The sequence below is a fragment of the Aethalodelphis obliquidens genome, unplaced genomic scaffold (assembly GCF_003676395.1).
Source record: "Aethalodelphis obliquidens isolate GAN/ISIS:26980383/991018 unplaced genomic scaffold, ASM367639v1 scaffold3, whole genome shotgun sequence".
Classification (NCBI taxonomy): Eukaryota; Metazoa; Chordata; class Mammalia; order Artiodactyla; family Delphinidae; genus Aethalodelphis; species Aethalodelphis obliquidens.
In genome coordinates this window covers 81,642,847-81,669,829 of record NW_020837947.1, presented here as the reverse complement: position 1 = coordinate 81,669,829, position 26,983 = coordinate 81,642,847, and the positions used below count along the sequence as shown (strand labels likewise).

The 26,983-nt window shown below is 41.0% G+C and overlaps 1 protein-coding gene and 1 long non-coding RNA gene across 2 annotated transcripts in view; one reads left to right on the top strand and one right to left on the bottom strand.

Annotated features, from left to right (window-relative positions):
* COL19A1 (collagen type XIX alpha 1 chain) overlaps window positions 1-26,983 on the top strand; it is a 349,797-nt gene that overhangs the window by 243,032 nt on the left and 79,782 nt on the right. The window contains exons 15-16 of the mRNA XM_027093224.1: window positions 729-782; window positions 18,822-18,875. Coding sequence (XP_026949025.1) covers window positions 729-782; window positions 18,822-18,875 — 108 coding nt within the window. The remainder of the gene's footprint in view (window positions 1-728; window positions 783-18,821; window positions 18,876-26,983) is intronic.
* On the bottom strand, window positions 6,528-26,078 carry LOC113612940 (uncharacterized). The gene is made up of 3 exons (XR_003430028.1): window positions 25,907-26,078; window positions 12,239-12,241; window positions 6,528-6,558 (listed from the first exon to the last, which is right to left on the bottom strand). It is a non-coding gene; the product is annotated as an uncharacterized LOC113612940 (long non-coding RNA).

The following is a 26,983-nucleotide window of genomic DNA, read 5'->3' as shown; positions in this document are numbered from 1 at the left end:
TTGGAATTTAGCTAGTTGTGAACTTGGGGAGTTAACATTCACTTACAATAATGAAGATTAATAAGCAAGGAGTGAACATTTTATTTCACTTATAAAACAGCTTAATCATCCAAAGGGAAGAAAAGAGCTAGTTAATGTGCTTTTCACAACATATATAATTATAATATGGCTTACGGAAGTGCTTTTCAAACTTTAGTGAGTATGAGTATTACCTGAAGGGGTTTTTTAAATGCATATTCATGGATCCCTTCCCCAGAGATTCTAAACCAGTAAGTCCAGGATGGAGCCCAGAAAAGTGTATTTTTAATACCTGATAGCACCCTCAGGAAGCTCCTATAAAATTGGAATTCAGATCACTCTTTGAGAAATACCAATTTAAGATGATAAATGCATTTATTATTGCACCTGAACCCACTGAATTATCAGATAAAATGCCCATCTTTCAGATACTTTATATTACTTTGCTAGAGTACCAAAGTAGACAGCCTTTGAAGGGCTGCTCATAAGAGTCACAGTTTATTCATTCCAGGCACTGTTTTTCTCATCTTGGCTGTTAAAAATTGTCTCAGAGCTTTTAGACTTCACAGGTCTTTAAAGGTCATGTGGACTTGGAATTGTTTTTTAACTCTTAGTTAATTTTTAGTCTTTAAAATTGCCATTTAATATTGTCTCATTTTAAAATAAAATGGAATCACAGTAGCTGTTGTCTGTTTCTCTTTGGTTTCTAGGGAAGACGAGGAAAACCAGGTCCTCCAGGAAAACCAGGGCCTCCAGGACCACCTGTGAGTAAACAGTAGGGTATTTCATGAGTCCCTCTGTACTGCTGTGTGTTCATCTAAAGGTTATCTTAATCCCCTGTAGATAATAATTTCCATCTTTCCACTGTTTAACATGGTTGTGCTCCCTACACCTCCCACCACCACCAACCAAGAGATCAGGGAGGCTGGTGGCCGGCTGCACCCCCTGCCCACTTCATTCCTGGACAGGAGCAAGTGTACTGCCTGCACGGGCGCCCCAAGCCAAGTCCCAGATCAGCAAACCCTGTGCTGAACCCACCTGAGCCCCATCTCCTCAATTTCTTAACATCCAGGCTGGTGGTCAGTCAGACATCTGGGGAAGCATGCCTACTTTTCTTGACACAGCTATTTTGCCAGTAGAATTTCATAGACTATTGTTGCTAAAGAGAGCCATAAAGATCGTGTAGCCAATTAGCTGATCTCATCCTTTACCCCAAGCTTCTAGAGGAAGTGTGCAATTTCTTGTGGCTCTGCTAACTCTTCAACCCACTGGAGTCTGGATTATGTCCAAGCTACTCCGCCGGCCCTGCATTCTCCATGATCACCAGTATCTCTGAGTCACGAGATTCCCTGAGTGCCTTTCAGGCTTCACCTTATTTCACTGCTGTATAGGAACTGATGCTGTTGACTGTTCTACCCTTGAAACTCTCTATTCTCTTGGTTCACTGACGCTGATTGTTTTCTCCTACCTTTGAGGCCATCGTTTTTGTCTCCTTCCATAAAGCTGTTCCCCCTTCCCTTATTTATACGTTGTATGGTTTAAAGAATCCCAGTCTTCTATTTCCACCCAAACATTCCTCCTGAGTTCCAGGCTCCTGCACCCCACGGGCTGCTCAGTATCTCCACTTGGAGGTCTCCTATGTACTACAAACATAGCCTGTCCAAAACTAAACTCTAAAAATGACCCTAGATTTTTTTTCTCTCTCTCTCATCCTCCACATCCAAATAGTTCCTAAATCATGTCAATTCTACTTCCCATTAGCTCTCATTCCTCATACCACTTCCTTATTTAGGCCCTTGTCAATTTGTATCTATATTTTTATAGCCTTCTCCCAGCTGTCTCATTGCCTCTACCTTCTACAAGTGGGGTAATATTTCTAAATCATAACTCTGATCACGTAGCTCTTTGGTTGAAAACTCTTTAATAACTTCCCTTTCCTTCCAGATGGATTCCATATCTTCTACGGCCATTCTAGTCCCTTCAAAGTTTGTCCTTTTCCTATCTTTGTCTATTCTCCTCTGTGCCCTTTCTTCTTTTGCAACCTGTAGTGTCATCTTCCTTTATGATCTCAAAATGCCGCACATTGCAAATGTTCTCCCCAAGGCCCAGGTGAGCTTCCCCACCTTCAGGACTCAGCTCAGACCCCAGGTCTCCCACGAAGCCCTTGCCGGTGCTCTCGGCACAGCACGAGAGGTGTCATCCTCCGCAATCCTATGAGCTTATGCCTCCTGCAGACAGAGCACATTGTTTTATGACTCCTATTTTCCTTGTCTTTCTGACCACTGCCCTGTGAATATTTTTTGAACCTCTATTTTATCATCATTGTCTAGCACAGTTTCTGGCATGTAGCATGTAATTGTTAATTATTTAATGAATGAGTCAACAAATGAATATACTTCATAGATGAGAAAATGAAGACGGGAGAAGAAGTGACTTTTTGAAGGCTAGAACCACCTGCGCCACCACTAGAGGGCTCTAGACTGAGCTCCTTAGGAGTCACTTAGGGTGTGGCCACATGCCAAAGGTGAAAAAGATTGCTGCTCTGTCAATGATCTCATTTCATCCATTTAGCCGTTCAAGTAAATTGTTCTCTTAGCAATGTGCTGGTGTCAGTTGATACTGGTTATGAAACAACTGGGGGGAAAATGGCATCAATTGGACATCCTGGAATCCAGTCTTTAAAGGAATCAGCTCTGTTGATTTTTATCCCAAATTTCCTGGCAAAAGAGAGAACTCATTGTAGGATTTTCGGTAATTGTCTCGTGCTATAAACAAGAAAATCTGGTACAAGCTAACAGGCAAGATTAGACTTTCCCATAGTTTTCTAAATGCATGATGCTGCTTTCAAGACAAGGTAATTGTTGTCTCAGAGGAGGAATTTGAATGATGAAGGCCTTTATGAAAGGCTTGCCAAATGTCTAGGAGAGAAGAGGATTACACCACATCCTGGAATGAGTCCTCAGCTGTAGATCAAATGAGTTTACTGAAGAATTTAGAAGATTAAGAAATACGCGACCATATGAAAGAGTTTATAATATTCAATTCCACAGGTTTTGATTGCCAGAGTGTTTGGGAGAGAGAGGTACTTATTTTATTTCAAGTATTAGATTTAGAATTTAAACTCAACTATGGGTCTGACACACAGTGTTCATTAAATCCTGAGTACACGGTATTTAAAAGAAAAGTGGTTTATTATCTTTTGTAATATAATAAAATACCAATTTGTTAGACTACCAAAAAAGGGGGAAAATTCTATGCAAAAAAGAAAAGGTTTTTATTCATAGGTCAGCTCTTGTTTAAAAAGAATTATTAGACTATATCATCCGCTCATTTTTGTATAAGAATTGTGGTTTATGGAAACTCTTTGTCTTTTTGATTGTGGGATAACTCCTCTAGTGGATTAAATATCTTTTGTCTGATACAAGTATTATCAAAACTCTATCTTGGGGTACATTTTTCATCAGCTTTTGTATTTTTTTAAGTTATTCACATAATAGATGACATGCATACCACCATACTGCAAAAAGTCCTATGAAGCACCTTGTCATTCTTACAGGAATTAGTTAAGGGAAGCATTGAAAAGAAAGGTGAAATACCTGGCTCCCCACATTCTTCTATGCCACCTTCATGTTTAATTTCCCTAAACATAATGTACTTTAGCAAGAGGACTGCTATTTCCCAAATGGTTAGAAATGAACAGAGTTCTTCAAAATCAGTCCTTTCAAGATCATATTAACCAACACTTTAAGAAAATGAGCTTATACAAAAATCAACCTGCTTCTAATTCACATCATTCAATAGTTTCACAAACTATTAAACATTTATTTAAGGCCTACTACGTGCCTAACACTGTTGGGAGCTAGGCTTGCAAAAATGAATACGATGTGGTCCTTGCCCTTCAAGTATTTAAGTTTAACTCACAGAAAATGTGAATAGAGGAAGAAAACTTAGAAAAGATAATGCCAGGGTGGTTTTCTTCTGGAATGGACAACTGAAGCATAAAGGCTGAGCCTTAAAAACAAGGAGGAATTCCTTCTCATCATGACACGTGGATGAGCCCGGAGGACGTTATGCTGAGTGAAATAAGCCAGTTCACCGAAAGACAAAGACTGCATGGCTCCACTTTTTGAGATTTCTAAAATGGTCAGACTTATGGAAGCAGAGAAGACACAGGGGCGGGAGTACTGGGGAGTGTTATTCAACAGGTATAAAGTTTCAGTTATGCAGGATGATTACATCCCAGAGATCTGCCCTACGACATAGTGCCTATAGGTAGCCATGCACTATTGTGCATTTCAAAACTTGTTAAGAGGGTAGATTTCATGTTAGGTGTTCTTACCACACACACGCACACACGCACACACTAAGGGACACAAGGGAAGGCTGGGAGGCGCTGGGTATGTCAGTTACCTTGGTTGTGGTGATGAGATCACAGGTGTTTGCATCTGTCCAAACTCATCACACTGTACACATTAAATACGTGCAATTCTTTGTGTCTCACTTATACCTCAATAAAGCTGTTTCTATAAAAGTTGAGAAGGTCTGTCCAGTAAAGCAAATAGAGGGGAAGGAGAGAGCAAGCTAGGAGCTGCTGACAGAGGAAAGCAGCCTGAACAAAAGCTGAGCCCCGGGGAGTGGGGCAGGCGGCGGCCAGGCAGCTCTGACCACAGCACTGACACGTCGGGTCCAGCCCGGGCAGCGTCCTGGCAGAACTGCTATGAGGTCCACATGTCCCGAGAAGCCAGGACAATCTGTGAAGAGCTCTGAGTGGAGAGTCCCAGGGCCAGATTTCCTGATAGGTCTCTCTAGTGGCACAGTAGTTGGAATGCTGAGAGAGAGTGAGAGCCGTTGCAGCTATCATAGTATTTACTAGTCATTTGTATTTTATTACAACTGACGTAGAGCTTAAGAGACGTCCCCCTTTACTTGTGGGCATTTTTAGATCAAAATGTTGTTGTTTTTCATTTGTTTGTCTTCTTCCACTTTGTACCTTATGTGAGATGAGCCCTCCCCCCTTCACAACAGGAAGGAAGGTAACAAGAGAAAGAAGGAAAGGTTGGTAGGCACCAAGATCCTTCCGACTGAGACTGGGAGATGGTGTCTGACTCACCCTACTGGCTGGCGTCTGAGATTCCTAAAGCATGTGTTAGAATGTCTTATGACAATGTGAACTATAAAAAAATATTAATTTTCTCTCTTATCAAGCAATAATCAAATAACACATAATGTCCCTCAAATGAGTGAACAGAATAGTATATAATTTTACTATATATGTTTGAGCAATTAGCCTTCAGAAAAGTTAAGGGAAAATTTTTTATGATTTACTCTGACCAGTGGGATTGTCTGAAAAGAACCAAGGAATAGGAGTTTTTAGGAGGCATGGATCCTTTGATAAGAGCATACTTTGCTCAATTTCTTCAAGAAAATGTTCTCCCCTCCAGGGCTTTAGAGATGTTCCCTACATCAAAGGTAGTGTTGTTATTCTGGGGAGTGTCAATGAAGATTTTTTTAAAATAGAAGAAAGAAATCTCTAATGGCCTGAAGCAACTCAAATAATTAAAACATTTTAACCAACCATTCTATTTGTGATTGTTCTGAAGCCAGATTTGTATTTTCTCACTTTCTTAAGAAACATTTGTACCAAAAAGATTAGTTGTTTAGAAAGAAGAATTTCCCACAACTTTGTGTGTGTGGAAGGACAATCTGTTTCACCCTGAGAGAGTACATTCTCTAGGGGAAAGAATCTAATAAAGGAATATTTACTAAAAGTAGATCTTTGAACTAATGTTATTAGATTTTCTTTATGAAGTATTGTTTCATCAAAGTCATATATATTACTCCAATTTAGCTTCCCATACTTAATAGCAACTTTTCCTCTCTTTGAGGAAGGTTTAGTTGAAACTTAGACACATGTAATCTGCATACATAAAGTTATTCTTATTGAGATGCTGGTAATTGAGGGGCAACTAACTGGTTCACAGAGCTGGCCACAGCCCTTCATCACTTTTTATAAAGTATTGGTCCAATTTCCTGTTAATAAGCAGAGCTGATCTTACCTATACAAAGAGAAAAGCTCCCAAATTCCCCCAAGTAACTTCTGTCATCTTGTTTTGAATGAATATTCTTCATTGGAGGGAAACCATTAAGTAGCAATGTCTTGGACTGATGATACCTGCAAATACACTAAGATTATGATTTTTAAAATGATTTATTTATTTTTGGCTGCATTGGGTCTTTGTTGCTGCGCGCAGGCTTTCTCTAGTTGCGGTGAGTAGGGGCTACTCTTCCTTGTGGTGCGTGGACTTCTCATTGCAGTGGCTTCTCTTGTTGCAGAGCACGGGCTCTAGGCACGCGGGCTCAGCAGTTGGGGCTCACGGGCTCAGTAGTTGTGGCTCGTGGTCTCTAGAGCGCAGGCTCAGTAGCTGTGGCACACGGGCTTAGTTGCTCCACGGCATGTGGGATCTTCCCGGACCAGAGCTCAAACCTGTGTCCCCTGCAGTGGCAGGCGGATTCTTAACCACTGCACCACCAGGGAAGCCCCTAAGATTATGATTGAGAGCAGTTTTCAGAGAGGAAGCACGAGAGCATTAAGCCTCTCCCTGGGGAAGGAAATAGCAGTAACTCCTGAGGAAACATATTCCACCGAAGAGAGAGAAATGGACTGGGAGAGGTGATTACAGCCCTAGCTCTGTGTTCGGTGCTCCACTGCCAGCGCATTATGTAATCCTCACAACTATCATGAGAAGTAGAAATGATGCTCATTTTATAATGGGGTAAAGGTTGCTTAGAAACATCGAGTAACTTGCCCAGGATCACACAAGTATAAGTAGGGGTTGTAGACTTGAGACCCAGAAATGGACCGCTAAACCCACCTTTATTCTCTCACTCTCCAGTAAAAATTTCTTTGTCTTTCAAGCCTTCCAGTTATCTGAGTAGCATAAAGGAATGGAAAATAGTGGCCTCGTGTTAGGATGATGAGGCTTCGAGAGTCTCGAGACTTGAAATGCCTTAGTTTATTTCAGAGTATTCCAGGTTTTCATTCCTTTAGAAGGGAGAGCAGAGCAGCTGGCAATGAGGCGGAACAGAAGAGTTTAACTAATGAGCCATTAAAGGCGGCATGTCTTAGCCCACCCGTTTGACACTTCCGTCACTTCTCATTCATCATCCCTGCAAACGTGTTTATTAAAAACCACATTAATTGGAAAATGTGTTATTATTCCTTTCTGTTGCAGGCAGGGCCCTTGATTTCCTTTCTTTTTTTTTTCTCTGGCATTGTTTTTGTGCATTGTTTCATTATTGCAGTAAGAGAATTGAGCGGTGGGGCTCACGTGTGTCACAGAAATTCACATGATTTGTAATGTGGACCAGGAGCTCCCTCTACTGTTTCCACTGGGAAAGCTCTAGAAGAATGACTGTTCAGCCCTCAGGAGGCTGTCCAGGGTCTGGAGATTGCTCAGTGTTCGAGGCTTAATTATAAATCTACATGATTTTCAAAGTTTATTTTCAGGATTTTGTTGCATCTTATGCTTATCCTGTATTTTAAATACAAATGCTAGCTCATCGACAGTCATTTTCAATGTCAACCGGATGCCCTCTAGAAGTGAAAGCCCTTAGCTTTCTCTAAAATGCTGACTTATTGTAACACGCTGATAAAACTCTACAGCGTGAGTTTTTGTGGGAGCTGACTCTGGTGGAATTTGTGCTTCTTTTCTAAAGGAACCATAAGATTGAAAACATATACAACCATGTTGTTTCCATTTTCATTTTAATTTCAGTGTAGAACTTCTTTCACCTTTAATGCATGAGGCATTGCTCAGTCCTGAAGGTTGTGGTTACAGAGCAGGATACATGGTTAAAAGAGTGAATTTAGGATGTGAAATTGAATTCATTTATCCAACACATACTTACCTCGATCACCTAGCATGTGTTAATGACTGTTACAAACCTTGAGTATACAGTGGTTTATGAAAAAAAAAAAAAAAAAACAGACAAATTAAAGCTAAGGTCTCGGGCTTCCCTGGTGGCGCAGTGGTTGAGAGTCCACCTGCTGATGCAGGGGACACGGGTTCGTGCCCCGGTCCGGGAAGATTCCACATGCCACGGAGCGGCTAGGCCTGTGAGCTGTGGCCGCTGAGCCTGCGCGTCCGGAGCCTGTGCTCCGCAACAGGAGAGGCCGCAACAGTGAGAGGCCCGTGTACCGTAAAAAACAAAAACAAACAAACAAAAAAATAAATAAATAAAGCTAAGGTCTCTACCTTCAATAACTTACACTCTATCATGTGTGTGTAGGGTGAGGGACCGATGGTGAAGAGGCAATTCCATAGGTAGACAAAACAATGTCAGCTTAATATGCAGTACTGCAGGGGAATAAACTGGGTAGCGTGAGAGTGGTTTGGGAGGAAGAGTTGTTGCCCTAGTTAAGGTGGTCCAGGTGGCATCTCTGAGCATCTAGGTGACATTACTTGAGAAGGAGCCAGCAGTGTGAGGCCCAGAGCAAGAATTTTCCAGCCACAAAGATCAGGAAGTGCAAAGGGCCTGAGGTGGGAGAGAGGTTGCTGGATTCAGTAAACAGAAAGGAGCTAGGAGAACAGTGCCAGAGGAGGCTTTGGAGCTGAGTGGTCTTATGAGAGTGGAATTGGGGAGCAGGGTCGGGGGGAGAATAAGTGGCAAGGAAAATAATCAACTGGTCACATCTCCCTTTTTTAGGTCTTTGTGTTTTTATCTCAGGCGGTTAGATTTTTATTTTGATGTGATGAAATTATTATTCCTAATGATAATTCTAAAGGCAGCATCATTGTAGCATATCGTTTTTAGTCTTTGCATGGACAGGGAACAGACTTGTTTGCTGAGAAAAGAAGGAAACAGACAAAGCTTTGACAGTTGCCCATTTCACTTCAGCCCAGCCTGAATCCAGGGGACACCATGTTTTTCCTTGGAGACGGAGAATCTCATCACATACAAGTCTCATTCTTTCCTCCCCACAGCTACACCTGAGGCTTCCTTTCTGATAGGCTACAGGTTGATATGAGCAGTTATAACTATGAAAGTCTATGCTCTGGAAACACCGTGGAACTAATGCCTTCCTGCATCTGTGCCCTGTTATCCATCACTATCCCCACCTTTTCCGTCTTCATCTCCAGCCTTATTTCCTATGCACTGAGGACCCATGGTGCAAAGTTAATGTTAGCAAGGCCCACCCCTAAGGGAAGTTAGTCCCCAAGACACATTTTGGACTGCTCAATAAAGTGGATGACAAGAATGTCCAATTAAAACATTTGACTTCTTGCTAAAATACTCTGTGTGACTATATGCATTTTGAGAACCATCATGCATCAGTGGGAATCCAGTTCATAGTCTGAACATCCGTCTACAAGCTTTGAATTGATCAGGGTTTTCTGTTTCTCAGTTTTCCTTTCAGCAAAGAACTTTAGTCTCTTTGGTCTATTAATGGCTAAAGGCCATGTACTGTACTGATATCTTTGGAGGAAAAGAACCTAACCATTTATCTGTGTCAACGGGAATAGTAATTTTATTCATAATAAAAATAAGATGACTTCCTCAGAGTTAAAAATAAAGATACCTAAGACCTATAAAATGGAGGCATGGCCAGTTAATCATTTTTATTGCCACTCGTCCCCCACTGGGGCCACGGTACCAGACAAAACAGCTGTTGCCAACATTACTAACATTCCAGTGTCACCTTGCGTGGCCACGGAATCCGTAGACATGCCTGTGAGGCAGCTGGGGTCTCAGGTGGAGAATGTGAAAACCAGCACTTGGGCTCCACTCCCTAATTACTTCTCTTTTTTTTCTCCCAATGAGCAGCAGCAGTGAGACATTATTAGCCACTTTCTGACTGCCTGAGTTTTTTACTAATTATAGGTACACTTGGGAAGAAAAGGATTTTATGTTCTTACAGCCACTGACTCCTTTTCTTCATTTGGGGTCGTGTTATTGAAACCAACTATTAAGACTTCTGAATGACAGACGTTGTGTATAGCAATGATGGGACAGAATATTTGAAATCCTTGATATATGGTCACCAAACTTGTTATTGGGCCAGTGCATAGATTCAATACTGATTCTTTGTGGGAAGTAAACAGTAAGGTTTTAATAAATCTGATTGGCCTTTGAGAAATATTCAAAAAGGGAGACTTGTTTCCTAAATAATCTTATAATTTGTATTTGCTGATATAGTTTACAAAAATATCTCCATACAGCATTTAATTTTACCGCCGTATAACTCTGTGAAACAGGCAAGAAAAGATTATCTCCATTTTAACAATAAGAAAAGGCTGGGCCTCCAGAAGTAAGGGGCTTAGCTAAACCCCTTCAGTCAGTTTTCTCTTCACAGCAGCTACAACCTGGTAGGAAATTGTTTCCATCCAAGGAGAGACTAAAAGAAGTTATGTGAGTAGAGAAGCAACAAGTTTTCAGCATTATCCGGGGAACCTGAAACATGAGAGGAAATTCTGTAGAAAGTAAGCCTGGAAGGAGCTTCAGTTATATCTGTAATTTCGTTAAAAGGAAAAGAGATCTAAAGTAAATATGGCAGACGGTTAGGACCTGACAACACTGGAGTGTGGATTCACGGGGATTTATCCTCTTATATTCTGTACTTTTCAACATGCTTGAAATATTCCAAATTTCTTTGACAAAACAGGAAAAGCATCCTGTGGGATGGGCTGAGGTTAATATCACTAATTACTTCTTCACCGGCCTGGAGTGTCAGCATCTTCTCTTTTGCCTGAAATCCTTTGCAGGATGGGGCAAAGTGTTTTAAAAATGAAACCATTCAGTGTTCTTTCCTAGAACTTCCCTGAGTGTACCCTCTGTAACCGTGCGGTTCAGTTGGGCCAAGACATGTCACTTGCATATTTATCGTGAGTATGACCTACAGATCGGAAGGAAACCTTGATGGCCGACATTTGAGTTGAAAGTGGAGGCTCCAGTCACCACAGAATAAAACGTCACTTTGCTTTTGTCCAGAATGTCCCCAACCATTCGAGTTGTGTATACATGCCCTTGGCCTCTACGTAACTTGGCAGCATGCAAGCCAGTGCCATCAGCCTGGCTGTCTGAAGTCTCTGCGGTTTGCCTGGGAATCACGTTTTCTCTGTCTAGGAAGCACTGTCATCCTACCAACACTTGTTTGTCTAAACTTTTTTATTTTATATTGGAGCGTAGTTGATTAACAATGTTGTGTTAGATTAACGCTTCGTGTTAGCGAAGTGATTCACTTATACATATACATGTATCTATTCTTTTTCAGAATCTTTTCCCATTTAGGTTGTTACATACTATTGAGCACAGACGTAGAGAAGAACTTATGGTTACAGGGGTGGGCGGCGGAAATGGTGAGGGGAAGGGATAGTTAGGGAGTTTGGGATCGACATGTACCAACACTTTGAAAGAGAGTGAATATTATCAGTTACATAAGTGGAATCTCAAAGCACTGATAGGTGCAGGCTGTGTAAGCCAACCTCCCTTCAGATTTGAGAGGTGTATTGAGAGATTCCTGAGGTCAGACAGGGGAGTGCAAGCTCAGCTGTTCCCCAGGTATGGTTTCTGTTGATGGTGAACTTTGGGCGATGCCACTGGATACAGATCATTTGTTTCGCAATCTCCATCCTTACTAGTTCTCATGCCCCGCTGGCTTTAATCACCTCATGCACGGTCAGTGATGTGGCTTCGGTGGGGAGGCAAGGCCCCTCTAGAGGCTGCTGCCCCTTATATTACAGGAAGCTGACACGTAACATTTTTGCTTTTGCAGGACATACTGAGGGGAAATGAGTATGAAACATTTTATGGATGGATAAGCAGAATCGCAGTGTTAGGGGAGGAATCATTTTTTTCTGACTCTCATACCATGGAAATCAGTCATCAATGTCCCAGCAAGGCACTCTATCAAGAATGCAATGGGCTTTATAACCAATTAGATGGATTTGTTTCATGGTATCAGGGAAAATAAGCTCCTTTAGAAAATGATTTTTTCTTCTCCCTTGGAAGGTAAAGTGTTAAAAACTTCTGAGCCTCACAGCATAATGTAGAAAATCTGCTTTTATGAAATGGATTAATTACACCCATTGAATGCATTCACTGTCACAGCCTCATCCTCCCACCCCTGTTCCAAAATGACAAGTGAAACCAGCGGCTGTGTAATTTTGGAAAACAATCAGGTCACATATTGAGTATTTTGCTTATTCATATAACCATAAACTGCCTCTGCTTGAGTTCCCTCAATTACACAGCTCAGTGTGCAGGCCAGAAGAGACAAGCCCAGCTCCAGTGAGCACTTCTGGAATACACAGAGGGATGCATTTGAAAAATGTCCAAAGTGGCAGATGTGAAAACTTCTCATTCAAGACCCAGAAGCGCTGCTTCGCTGCGATCCTTCGCCTGTTAATCACGCTGCTTCTGAACTTCTGAACCAGGGCTGCTGGCAATATCTCATATAGAGATACTTAGGAGCTACTGATCTTTCAAAGTAGAGTGCACGTGTATGCCTCTGGGGTGGGGCGCGGGGGACCTGGCTGAGACAAGAGACGATCACTGCTGCTCAGAATTTCCAGAGCTTCACCAAGATTAAGCGTTGGCTGCTGGCTTCTAACAAAAACTGCTCTTACCTTTTTGAGGGGAAGTCCCCAGAAGATGCCCTTGACCAATGCTTGAACCAGTGTATTGCTGTATCACTTAAATCCCTCAGATCCCACATGGCAATCCACAAATCGCTCTTCCACAGGAACACAATGGCACAACTGTAGTTTGTTTGAAGGGTCTCTCGTCTTCTTACTAAGGGTGACTACTTTCCCATGACCGTTCATCCACTGCAATTTCACGCGCGTAGGAATTTCAGCCTATCAATATGATCCCTAAGCAGTCTTACTCTCTTGCTTCTAGTCTTTTTCCCACCAGCTCTGACCATGTGTGTGTTTGTTTTTCTTCTACCATCTCCTAAATGCCAAGACTCTACCCCTCATTTGGTATCATTTGAACTTCAAACGTTACTTAAGGTGCCGATCAAGATTGCCAACTTCTTTCCTTTTCCCTCTCAGAAGTCTCCCTCTCACCTCTCTCTCATCCAGGCCCTCCTTGATTTTAACATTTCTTGTATCTGCCTGTGGTTCCTCTCTCTTATCCTCACCCTCCTCCCATTCTGGTCGCTCTCCTCTTGATCTCTTCTTGTCCAGTCTCTGAAAAGTTGCGTCTACACTGCGTCCCGGAGCTCCCTGTGCTTGGCCCTCGTAGATTCTGTCCCTCATTAATAGATCTGCAGTCTTTTACCCTTGAGTGCCCTACGTGATGTTTTTAACCAGCTTTAAGATGATTGATTTTGGTTTTTTTTTTTTCTCTGTCATCCCTCTCACTGTGAGGCAGATAAAGGAAAGAGTTAAAATATCAAAGATACAGCGTCAGGCCATCTTGGTTGAAATCTAGCTGTTGTCTGCTAGTTGTATGACCTTGGGTGAGATAGTAAACTTTTTGTTATAAGTAAAATAAGGATAATGCCTACCTCATTGGACTGCTGTAAAAGCAAAATGCAATAACATACGTACCTGCCACACAGTTATTACTTTCCAAGGGTTACTATTGCCATTTATTAATATTCTTATCATTATCCCATTTTATCATTCTCTTCCATCTGCTCATTATGTTTTACTTTCTTTCCCAGGATTTAATCCAGGACCTCCCATTTCTAAAGCAAAAGTGTTGATACCTTTCCAAGTTCTTTGATTATCATCCTCCTGTAGCTTTCTCCTCTGAGTCCCACTTTTTACAATCAAAGTTCGTCTTAAGACTTAACTACATTTCTCAGCGCCTCATGCCAGAAAGTGAGTGCCAAAGGCCTGGGGGGCTGCGAAGCCACAGTCTTCAAGATCTGCACTCCCCCCTTTTCTGTACCCTCTCCTCCCTCGGTGCTGCCTTCTCCTGTCCCACCTGCCACATAGCATCCCGTTCCTCCTCCCCTTTTTTGTCCCATCCAACTTGCTCTCAGGAAATACTTACTGAATGATTCATAAGAATATATTCAAGTGGAACAACTCTTATACATGGTTCTACCATTTGTTTATTGCGTGATTTGGGGGTAGATCTATCGGTTTTTCCCTGTCAGATGGAGAACATAATCATACCCATCTCACATAGTCTTTATGAGAATCAAATAAGGTGATGTGTTTTGCAGTCACATTACCCTGCCATCTAAGAAAATATAAGTGAAAACGTATTTAGAATTATGCTGAGCTGTATGCATATGAAACATTAGTATTACATCTCCCAAAACCCAACACCAAATAAACCAGTCTTTCTATATGAAGTTTTAGGCAGGCATAAACCAGAAGGTGGGTGAGACATTTTCAGAAATAAGAGCCCCTTCCCAGGAACCTTAAATTTCACCTAATACGTGCTATCTGGCCCACATCCCCACTGTAATCCCATAAAGGACAACTTGAGGTCTCTGTGTTGAAGTATAACCATAGTATAAACACTTAATGAATCCCCTCCTTGCTTCAGAAATCGTATTTTGCAATTTGAGAGTTTTCAGCAATTTTGGGGGGGAGGGGTTGGAGTGCTGGTATCTCCTTAGCCACTAAAACTTTGTAGCAGAAACCTTCTCTGAAAAACAATCTATTCTAAAATTACAACTTTTAAGTTAATTAAATCCCAAGAGACAATGAAAAAACTCATTTAGAGCAAATATTTAAGATAAATAAAAGGATCTGTGTTTAAAAGAAAAAGAAATTGATTTCCCAAATATTTTCTAAAGAGTACTATTGATTTTTCTCTCAGAATTGGAGACAACTTTCCATGTTGTAATTCTGGTCAAAAATCCATCCATAAGCTCTTTTCTACTAACTGGAGCTCACTGCAGCTTTGTTTTCAGTTATTTAGCCAGATTCTTAGATTAATCTGCATCTGTTGGCCCTGTTTTCTGTGAGTTTGGAAGCAGCAAGACCCCTGCTCGGTTTGCTACCATTCCTAACTGAAATCAAAACGAACGGGCAAGAAATTGGCTATACCCTCAAAATTTTTCTTGCAAAAGATTCTATTGAATTCAGCAAATACTGGGGTGGGGGTACTATATGTTATGATAAGATAAAAAAGATTGAAACTCCTATCTTCAAGGCGTTTTCATTCCAACTGGAAAGATAGACATGTACTCAAACCACCATAAATCAGGGCTTCCCTGGTGGCGCAGTGGTTGAGAGTCTGCCTGCTGATGCAGGGGACGTGGGTTCGTGCCCTGGTCCAGGAAGATCCCGCATGCCGCGGAGCGGCTGGGCCCGTGAGCCATGGCCGCTGAGCCCGCGCGTCCAGAGCCTGTGCTCCACAACGGGAGAGGCCACAACAGTGAGAGGCCTGCGTACCACACACACACACACACACAAAAAAACATAAATCGGTATAAATGTGCTTCACTAAGTTATATATAATGTTATAGATGGAATATATATATCTAAGAGAAAAGCTCATTCTGACACTAACCTTCCCAGCAATTACTGTATTATTGAAACATGCCTCATCTTACCATTTCTATGAATGAGGTTAGGCTTCCTAATAATTTTTTTAATATAAGAAAAATAATTACTGGTCTTTGCCTTTTCTACTAGCCATTAGAAAGTTAGAAATATTTCTTGAAAATTAGCCCAAATGACTTTTCAATAACAAACTTTCTATCTCTTCTTATAGCAAAGCTGTTTTTTAGCATGCTTTGAAAAAAGTTGATTAGTGCAACTTTCTTCATAGAGGTTTTTGGTATTTCAAAGGTTGTTAGCAAAGTTAATTGGAAACCCACGGGGCCAGAAGGCAGTTGTGTACAACCTGAAAATATGTATTTGTGAATCCTGAAAGGAGCCCCTAATGAGAGAGCTCCTAATGAAGAGTGCTGGTGTGTGGAGATGAGTGGTACCCAGATGGCGCACGGACGTTCAGTCAGCAGTTACGGGGAGCTGAAGGATGCTTTCAGAGAAGAGGGAGGAAGGAAGACAGTTCAGGAAGGAGGGCCAGAGAGGGAGCAGAGTGGCTGAGGGGCCACGGAGACCTTGATTCAGAACATCAAGGGTGCGCTAAAGCTGACCCAAAGGCCCAGCCCTGACGGTGACAGGGAGCTCGCAGCAAAGACCAGGGAAGGGAAAAAGGCAAAAGTGGGTTCTTCGAGCTCCGCATACTGCGTGAACTGGCTGGAAAATGAAAGTGCGGCCAAGACCAGGACCGAGGAAGCTTTAACACAGAGCTCTTCCCATCCTTTAGACGTTGGGAATCTGTGGCCCAAACTGAAATCTAAGGAGCTGATAATGCAAACAGTTGATCATTTTCACACTAGCATCTGATGACGCTGGTGGCAGACAGGGTATTTCTCTGTCTTACACCTCTAGCAAGATTTTAGCCAAAAAAAAAAAAAACCCTTTTTAAATGCTTTAAACTATTACCGAGCATATATGTTCCCAAGATGAACGTATCTTTAATTCCCTTCATCACACCAGGCATGGTTCTTTGCAGTAGGAGACAACATCAGGGTCTCTCCCCACACCAGGCTGATGGACTGCTCCGGTAATTACACGCGAGCACAGTTGGGTTATGAACAGGTGTGTCTCCCCGGAGCTCATGAGCATTTTACAGCTGTTGTGTAATTGTCTACTTATCCCATTAACTCGGGCGTCCTGTGTCTCCCAGCCCAACACAAATAGAGCAAAGCCGTGGTATCTGTATGGCTGCTGCAGGAGCAGGATACTGGGACAGTTTTCCTTTCCATAACCATAATTTAAAATTTCCTGCAAAAATTATTTTAGGCTGTGAATCTGCTTTTAAGTTACAAGAGTTGAGCAACTAAGAAGTGAGTTTGGGGCCAGGCTGCCTCCATTAAATATTAGCCCTGCCACGTACCAGGGGTGTGACCTTGGGCCAGTTAACTATTTCAAACGCTCATTTTTCTGTATCTTTGAATTGGAAATAATGATGGTACATAACGTCATGGTGTCATTGTAGAGATGAAATGAGCTAGTCTATTTGAAACCCTCGGTGTAATGCCTGGCGCACGATACACACCACCTAAATGTGTGCCGTTATTATCTGGTGGGTTCTTCTGCTCTAGTTGACAGACGTTATCAATTGATCCGCTGTATTCAGGAGCCCCACTTGTTAAGCCTTTCCCTTTTCGCTAAGACGAATGTGTCTGAAGCTAAGTGTACCTACCACATCACTAGTCTTTGATCTAATTGACCTTATGATCAATACACATTCACCATTCACCCAATGCCTGCTATGCAGATACCCCTAAGTTACCTTTGATGCTACTACATACGGTATCTAAGATTTCTCCTTGCCTTGTTAAAAATAGTTGCAGAAGGATCAATGTGTATGGAGTCTCATGTCTCCTGAACTTCAAGAATGAGTTCCTAGCTTGTACCTTCTTGGCCGGAAACTTTGTGAAACAACCCCCAACTCAGTAATTGCTTTCCTCTTCGCTTCAACTACCTGACCTGGAATACGTCACACAAAGCTGGCTGATGGAAAAAGAACCTGAAAAATAATAGCGCCTTGAGAATTATTTTCTGACATTAGCTCTGTTTTGATTCCAGCAAGGTAACAGCGTCGTTTGTCTTTCCAACCACGGTCAGCTCCGTTCCGCACAAGGCCTATTATTTTCTCACGAGTTATATCTGCCTCCTTCTATCATCCATCACTACATCTTGCTGTCCTCAACATTTAACGGCACAAAGTAAAGCCTTCATGTTAGATCTTCTCTCACAGGCCGTTCCTAAGAAACACCCGTCATAACTGTTGACCAACATTAATCTTTCCAAGATAACCTAAGGCGTTACCTATATCAGTGAGTGCAGCTAGCAGATGTTCCTTAAAATGTTTCTTCACTTTCCAAAGCTTTCGTTTGCTTTTTAAAATAATCATCTTTGTATAATAGTGACTTTGGTTGGCTGAATCATGATCTTTTGGTGTCTTATCTTCTGAGAACTTCGCTTCTGTAACATTTTCTCTCTTCCTAGGAGCTTTCGAGGTGCGGATGAAATATGCAGTCTCTTTTCTGAGACAGCTGAACCTATTTTGGCTGAACTACCTAAATTAAAATCACGTTAATCTTTGCATTTTCTTACACCCCTTTCCCCAAAATTTAATCCCTGAAAAACTCAGAGAACGCTTCTCTTCCTCTCTTCCTGGAAGTTTTAGGGACAGACGAATGTCTTTACTTCCTTCCTATCCACCCAAAGCTCAGCAGAGTGCTTCATGAGTATTTCCACATCATCTGAAAACTACATGTATTTAAAGGCCTTAAGCCCAAGGTTATACAGCAGATATCTTTTTCTGGCCTGAAAGTCCTTGGGAAGCCCATGTTCACCCAACTAATTCAAATAAGTAAAGCAATAACAAAACAATATTTTTCCCTTATTTTTTAAGGTAATAACACGTGGGCATACACTTCCGTAATTCACTGATAAAAGCCCTCTAAGAAGTGTCAAACATAAACTGAAGCTCTTCAGCCTCTTGCCTTGAGGAGTTTTATGGGTAAGATTCCTTTTAATAAGGAATATGCTGATGGCTGACCTTTTAGTAAAATGTTATGTGTTCCCGGTTAGGACCTTTCTTTGGATTCATGCAGGCTTTAACCTAGAAATACATTTAAGAACCAGATAAGCTAATGTCCATGTGATTCTCTATTAATTAGAATACTTGACTGAACAGACACTTCCTTTTTCTTACCTGTGAGATTTTAAGAGCTCTTAGATACATTATTTAAATACACATTGTTTTGGTAAATGTTTACGTATGTCTTTGATTTGTTTCTAATACAGGGACCTCCTGGAATACAAGGAATGCAACAGCCTCTTGATGGATATTATCACAAGGTATGGCTTCTTTCACTGACATCATGTATACAGAGATTTTATGTGATGGTATTTTTGAAAAATAAAATGAACTTAATTGCTAACTGCTCAGACTTTGAAACATAATCACATATACTTAACATCTTTCCATAAGGAAAATGTTTCCAAAAAAGTATTTTGATCAGCATCTTTTTACAAAACCAGGATTTTATCTTTTTTTAGTTATTTATTTTTTAATTAATTAATTTATTTTTGGCTGGGTTGGGTCTTCGTTGCTGCGCACGGGCTTTCTCTAGTTGCGGCAAGCGGGGGCTTCTCTTCGTTGTGGTGCGCAGGCTTCTCATTGTGGTGGCTTCTCTTGTGGCGGAGCATGGGCTCTAGGCCCGTGCAGGCTTCAGTAGTTGTGGCTCGCGGGCTCCAGGCATGCCGGCTTCAGTAGTTGTGGTGCACGGGCTTAGTTGCCCCGTGGCATGTGGGATCCTCCCGGACCAGGGCTCGAACCCGTGTCCCCTGCATTGGCAGGTGGATGCTTAAGCACTGTGCCACCAGGGAAGTCCCTATCTTTACTTTTTAAAAGTTTATTTCAAAGTTTGCAAAAGTTCATACAAAAAATTAACATAAAAAACAGGTTTCACCATTGATAGCATCATATATGTGGTTTCCCTGAAGGCAGAAAGAGATGATTTGCTACCTTAGAGCTCTGGGTACTGCAACGGGTGATAGATTTCTTACCAAACTAACAGGTGCTACACTAAAATCTCAAGCAAAGGTTTACATACTATGAGTCAAGACTGAAGTCTCCCACCTCTCAGGAAGGAGCCACTTTAACTTCACCAAGATTTTTAATTACCCATTGGTTTGGATGGAGTATGACATGGAAGGATCTGACAGCCAAAAGGCAAGACAGTTTTGCCCCCAATTCTACAAGGAAGCACAGCAGACAGAGAAGAATGGGTGTGGGCAACCGAGTGTGACTCAGAGACCTAAGTGAGACCACTGGTTGGCTCACCATTCAGCACATGTTTGGGGTCTGATCGCTTTGTGAGGGGCATTCTGGCCACTGACTCGGATCCCTTATTACATCATGGTTTATCACTGATAAGCTGCAAATTTGGAGAAACTCCCCTTTATGTCTGTCCTGTGTTCTTGGTCTCCCTTTCTTAGATTCCTCTGGCTACTTTTGTTCCTCTGTTTAAAAACCCAAAGAAACACTCTGTGCCAGCAGAGGCCTTGAAGGCAGCAGGTCCACAGAAAATGACAAGCTAATTAATTCAAAATCCCAATTCTTCCATCAGATTAAGTTCAACATGAAGACGTGGATCGTTTGTGGCTGATAAATTTAAAATCAGAAGTGTGGAAAGTCTCTTCCACTTCCTGCATGATCCTATCTTAACTTTTCTCATTTCCTTAGATTTTCCAGGGAATATTGTATTAGGAGGAACGTGTGAGGTATATTGTATGATCCTTTAGTAAACATTTTCTGTAGAGATCTCTCTGTACCAACTTTTTCACAACTATAAGGCTTGGCCCACATGAAAAAACGTAAGAGAAGCATATCTAAAATTACTCAGTTAAAGTACACTGCATTTCTGTAATGACATCTACTGGTACAAAATAGGATTTACTATAAATGCTTCAAAATAATGAGAATGAGTGGGCTCTGATCTAACAGTGTCAGCTAAAAAAAAACTTAAAGAATATTGTGTGTTACTACCACCCGTGGTATAAAATTTACCAAGTTGCTACTCAGCTACTTAGATATTTGCCATCCTTTGCAAAACTTTTAATGCCCATCTCTTTGCAAGTCTCTCAGCATTACTTCTGTGTATAGTTTATCTTGCCAGCGAGTCAGTTTTCCCTTAAATGAAGATATATAGTGCATTTATATTTTAGAAGCTGAAGTTGAGAACATAAATTTTTTACTTTAAGGTTATATTTCCCCCAAAACGAGGCTGACCGGAGAAGGTGGGTGGAGAGTCTTGCTAACAGCAAACCAGTTCTCTGAATTTAGCTGTTGACTCACCTAAAAGAACTCCAGCTATTGTTACTACCGTTGTTACTACGGGACTGAGGCTCACAGGCGTTTAGTCCACCTGTGCTCAGAAGGTGACTTCAGAATTGGAGCACAGCTGGGTAAAGAGGGGAGACCATAGCTTCTCTTCCCCAAATGAAACACCGTTGCCAGTTAACATCAGAAGGCTTTAGACCCGCCTGGGAATTAATGGAAGGTAACTTTCCAAATACTTGACTCTGTTTCCTTCTGAGAATAGTTAGGGCTGTTCCGTGGAGGTCCCACCAGGATGGATGGAGGGGTAGGGCCCACCTTCTCAGCACCTACACTGAGCACCTTTCTGGGTTGTAACCGCCACCTCTTCACCCTCGGCTTCACGAAAGAAAGGGCCAAGCGTGCCATGGTGAATGAGATGCCTGTCTTCACTTGGCCGTGCCCCTCACAGGTCACGACCCCCACCCGTTGGGGATGCTGAGCTTGTTTCGATTTGCAGTTCATCGCCTGCCTGATGGTCTGGCCGTCGCAAATAAGCACAGAGAGAAGGGGGCCCCTGAGTGAAACTTTCCTGGAGAGTAAATAATGGACCATGTATTGAAACATATAAAGTGACATTCCAAGGTTAAAATAATCTTCCCGTTTAAACTGGCGTTGATTTCTGTAATGTCTGCACTTGAGTCCTGGGCCTCGGCACCTCAGCTCGCAGCAGCTCAGCCGTCCTGCAGCCTGGATTCTGCGGAAGCAGCTGCCCCTGGGAGAACGAGTGGCAGACCACTCATACACCTCCCCTCCCCTTCCTCTCCTGAAAGAGCTCCTGGCTCATTCCCTCATCCCAGGAATCCTCAAAGCAAAGTAATTGCCTTTGGCCCCTGTACAAGAGTTGATCGTTTTCCCCTACACTTTTCCTTGTCATCAGAGGAAGAAGCTCAGGCATAAGCAGCCCTCTCCTCTCACAGCACAAATCAAAAAGAGAATTGGGGAAGAAAAAAAAGGAAGTGAGGAAAAGAGAGACTAAGGAGGGAGGTCAAGACAGTTATATGTTTCTATGTATTTTGCATGCCCACTTGAGGATGCAAAGAATGAAAGGTAGATTCCCCTCTCCATCACACAAAAAATTTGCAGAACAGCTGCTCCCATTCTGCAAGACTGGTTGCAAAGGAGCAACAATGCCGAGCATATTCTTCCCCTCAAGGAAAATCTCACAATCCAGCAAACTGCTCTGCATTGTCTGCAGCTCTGGGGATTTTAAGAAAAATTTGATAGATTCTGTCAACTGCTAAAGCCGTCAGATCCAGAGCTCCTTACACCAATCTAGATGGGAAAGGGGAAAAAAAAAAAAAAGCATTCTCTGTGGAGGCCAGGTACTTGCAGGTTTTACATTCCACATTGGTTTTTAAGGATGCATGTGGAAAATGTGTAGTTGGTTATCTTAACATCACCAGCCTCGGTGCAATTTGCAGAGAATCAGTCTCATCTGTTGGAGATTGAGGCTGTGTCTCCCTGCAGCCAGTTCCAGTGTTCGCTTCTCCAGATTGTTGATCCAAGAAAACCAATTTGCTAACAAAATAATCTGTTTTTCCTTTCAAGTATCAAACCACAACTTCATTTTCATATGCACAGACTAGAAAGGACAGAAAACATTTCTCCAGAATCAAACACTCAAGGTCTTTCCAAGCGGTGAGTTAAACCCAAAGATAGCACAGAAAGTGAAGACCTCCTTGGAAACACTGGAGGCAACCCTTCTGGGCCTGGAAGACTTAGAAATAAAATTTAAGTCCTAACTTCCTGTCTTCCCCTCCCAGTGCCCCAGGATCCACTAGCTTTGGAAAACATCATGGATTTAGGCACAGACATACGGATTTTTGGATTTTAGCAGTATTACAGAGAAATCTGAAACTCACCTGGGCCCGGCCCCTCCCCTCTGTGGCCCACCACACTCGGAGCTGGTGAAATGTGTTCCCGCGAGCACCTGAGAAGCTGGACTTGGTGCCAGCCTTGGGCCTTCTTTCCAAGTGAGCACAGCCCTCTTAGGCCACATGTTCTATTTAACTTACTAGGGCTACTGTAATGAAGCAAAGTGACTGGCTTAACCCCCAGAAATGTGTTATCTCACAGCTCCGGAGGTGTTGACAGGGCCACGCTGTCTCTGGGGCTGCCGGGAGAGGTGTGTTCAGGCCTCACTCCCGGCTCCTGGTGGCTCCTTGGCTTGTAGTACCTCCAGCTTTGTTCTTCTTTCTCAAAATGACTTTGGCTATTCAGAGTCTTTTATGGTTCCGTATAAATTTTAGGATTATCTGTTCTAGTTCTGTGAAAAACTGTAATTGATATTTTGATAGAGGTTGCATTAACTCTGTAGATTGCTTTGGGTCGCATGGCCATTTTAACAATATTAATTCTTCCAGTCCATGAATATGGGATATCTTTCCATTTCTTTGTATCATCTTCATTTCCTGAATATTGTTTTAGAGTTTTCAGAGCATGGATACTTCACCTTCTCAGTTAAGTTTATACCTAGGTATTTTATTCTTTTTGATTTGATTTTAAGTGGGATTGTTTTCTTGCTTTCTCTTTCAGATAGTTCATTATTAGTGTATAGAAAAGCAACAGATTTTTGTATGCTTATCTCACATCCTGCAACTTTACTGAATTTGTTTATTGGTTCTAATAGTTTTTTGATGGAGACTTTGAGGTTTTCTATATATAGTATCAAGTCATCTGCCAAAAGTGACAGTTTTACTTCTTTCCTTCCCATTTGAGTGCCTCTTATTTCTTTTTTCATGTCTGATTACTGTGGCTAGGACTTCCAATACTATATTAAATAGAAGTGCAAAAACGGGCGAACACGTTTTCTTCCTGATTTTAGAGGAAAGGCTTTCAGGTTTTCACTGCTGAATAAGATGTTAGCTATAGGTTTGTCATAAATGTCATTTATTATGTCAAGATAGGTTTCCTCTACACCAACTTTGATGAGAATTTTTATCATGAATGGATGTTGAATTTTGACAAATGCTTTTTCTGTGTCTGTTCAGATTACCCTGTGATTTTTATCCTTCCCTTTGTTAATGTGGTGTATCACATTGGTTGATTTATGGGTATTGAACCATCCTTACATCCCTGGAATAAATCCCACTTGATCATAGTGTGTGATCCCTTTTATATATTATTGAATTCAGTTTACTAATATTTTGTTGAGGATTTTTGCATCTATGTCCATCAGAGATATTTTCTTTTTTTGTAGTTTCTTCATCTGGTTTTGGCATCAGAGTAATGGTGGCCTTGTAGAATGAATTTGGGAGCATCCCCTCCTCTTCAAATTTTTGGAATAGTTTGAGAAAGATAGGTATTAGCTCTTCTTAATATGTTTGGTAGAATTCCTCTGTGAATCTGTCTGGTCCTGGACTTTTGTTTGCTTGGAGCTTTTTTTTAAAATTACAAATTCAATTTTGCTACTAGTGATTGATCTGTTCAGCTAGTCTATTTCTTCCTTATTCAGCCTTGGAAGATTGTATTTTACTAGAAATTTGTCCGTCTCTTCTAGGCTGTCCAATTTGTTGGCCTATAACTGTAGTATTATCTTAAAATGTTTTGAATCTCTGTGGTATCAGTTTTTGTTTCTCCTCTTTCATTTCTTATTTTATCTGGGTCCTCTGTCTTTTTTTCTTGATGAGCCTCACTAAAGGCTTATCAACTTTGTTTATCTTTTAAAACAACCAGCTCTTGGTTTCATTGATCTTTTCTTTTTGTCTCTATTTTATTTATTTCCTCTATGATATTTATTATTTCCTCCCTTCTGCTGTTTTTCTTTTTATTATTCCTTTAGATGAGAAGTTAGGTTTTTTATTTGAAAGTTGTTTGTTTGTTTGTTTCTTGAGGTAGGCCTGTATCACTATGAACTTCCCTCTTAGGACTGCTTTTACTACATCCTATAGATTTTGGAAGGTTGTGTTTTTGTTTTATTTATTTTTTTGTCTCAAGGAATTTTCTGATTTCCTCTGTGATTTCAGCATTGATCCATTGATTTTTTAGTAGCGTGTTGTTTAGTCTCCACGTGTGTGTGTTTTCCCATTTTTCTTCCTGTAATTGATTGATTGTAATGGTCTCATACCATTGTGGTTGGAATAAATGCTTGATATATTTTCTAACCTGTTAAATTTATTCAGACTTGTTTTGTAGCCTAGCATGTGATCTATCCCAAAGAACATTCCATGTGCACTTGAAAAGAATGTTTCTTTTGCTCTTTTTGGATGGAATGTCTTATAGATATCTATTAAGTCCAACTAGTCTAGTGTGTCATTTAAGACTGCTGTTTCCTTATTGATTTCCTTTCTGGATGATCTGTCCATTGAAGTAAGTGGGGTGTTAAAGTCCCCTGCTATTATTGTACAGCAAGTCCCCTATATACGAACCTTCAAGTTGTGCACTTTCAAAGATGCAAACGTGCCTTCGCATGTCTGATCAGGTAAGTTAGTTCACTTGTCTGGCATATGTTGTCATGTGCATGCATCCTCTACGAGTGGTTGAGCTTTTGTGTACTTCACTGTTCAGTATTGCATAGGGTACAATAGTACAGTATCTTTATTTCAAGCCCAGCATGTCTGGAAGCAAGTGTAAAAGCAGCAGTATATAGCCGATTGTGCTAGTTGGGTACCTAAGCTAACTTTGTTGGACTTACGAACAAACTGGATTTACCAATATGCTCTTGGAACAGAACTCATTCATATGTACGGGACTTACTGTACTGTCAATTTCTCCCTTCCTATCTGTTAATATTTGCTTTATATATTTAGGTGCTTCTGTATTGGGTGCATATATGTTAACGAGTATAGTATCCTCTTCTTGCATTGATCCATTCATCATTATATAATGCCCTTCTTTTGTCTTTGTTTTAAAGTCTATTTTGTCTAGTATGAGTACTGCTACCCCCACTTTCTTGTCACTTCTATTTGCATGAAATATCTTTTTCCATCCCCTCACTTTCAGTTTGAAGTGAGTCTCTTGTAAGCATCATATAGATGGGTCTTGTTTTGTTTATCCAATCAGCCACCCTATTTCTTCTTACTGGAACATTTAGTCCATTGACATTTAAAGTGAACTAACAGGTATGTACTTACTGCTGTTTTGTTACTTGTTTTCTGGTTGTTTTTGTAATTCTTTTCTGTTCTTTTGTTACTGTAGTTTCTTCCCTTGTGGTTTGATGATTTTCTTTAGTGGTATGCTTGTGTTCCTTTCTCTCTAGTTTTTTGTGTATCTATTTTAGGTTTTTGATTTGTTGTTACATATATGTAATGACCTATAACTATTTCTACTTGTTTTAAACTGATAGTCGTTTAAGTTCAATCACATTCTAAAAGATCTACATTTTTTATTCTCCCCCCACATTTTGTGTTTTTAAGGTCATATTTTCCATCTTCATGTTGATCCCTTCACTGTTTATTGTAGTTGATTTTACAATTCTTTTCTTTTAATCTTTGTACTAGCTTATTTAAGTTGTTGATTCACAGCCATTACTATATATTTACCTTTAATGGTGGGATTTTTCCTTTCCTGCAGATTCTTCCTTCTTACTGTAGCCTTTTCTTTTCCACCTAGAGATGACCCTTTAACATTTCTTTTAGGGTAAGTTTAGTATTGATGAAGTTTTTTAGTTTTTTCTTGTCTGAGAATTTCTTTATCTCTCCTTCAGTTCTAAATGATAACCTTGCTGGGTAGATTATTCTAGATTATAGGTTTTTCACTTTCAGCACTTTCCCTTTTGGCCTGCAAAGTTTCTGCAGTAAAATCAGTTGATAGCCTTATGGGGGTTGCCTTGTATATGATTCTTTGTTTTTCTCTTGCTACCTTTAGAATTCTCTCTTTAACTTTTGCCACTTTAATTATGATATGTCTTGGTGTGTGTCTATTTGAGTTCATCCTGTTTGGGACCCTCTATGCTTCCTGTATCTGGATATTTTTTCCTTCTTCAGGTTTGGGAATTTTTCAGCCATAATTTCATCAAATACATTTTTTTACTACTTTCTCTCTCTCTTCTCCTTCTGTGTGCTCTATAATATGAATGTTGGTATGCTTAACGTTGTCTCAGAGGTCCCTTAAACTGTTCTCACTTTTTAGAATTTATTTTTCT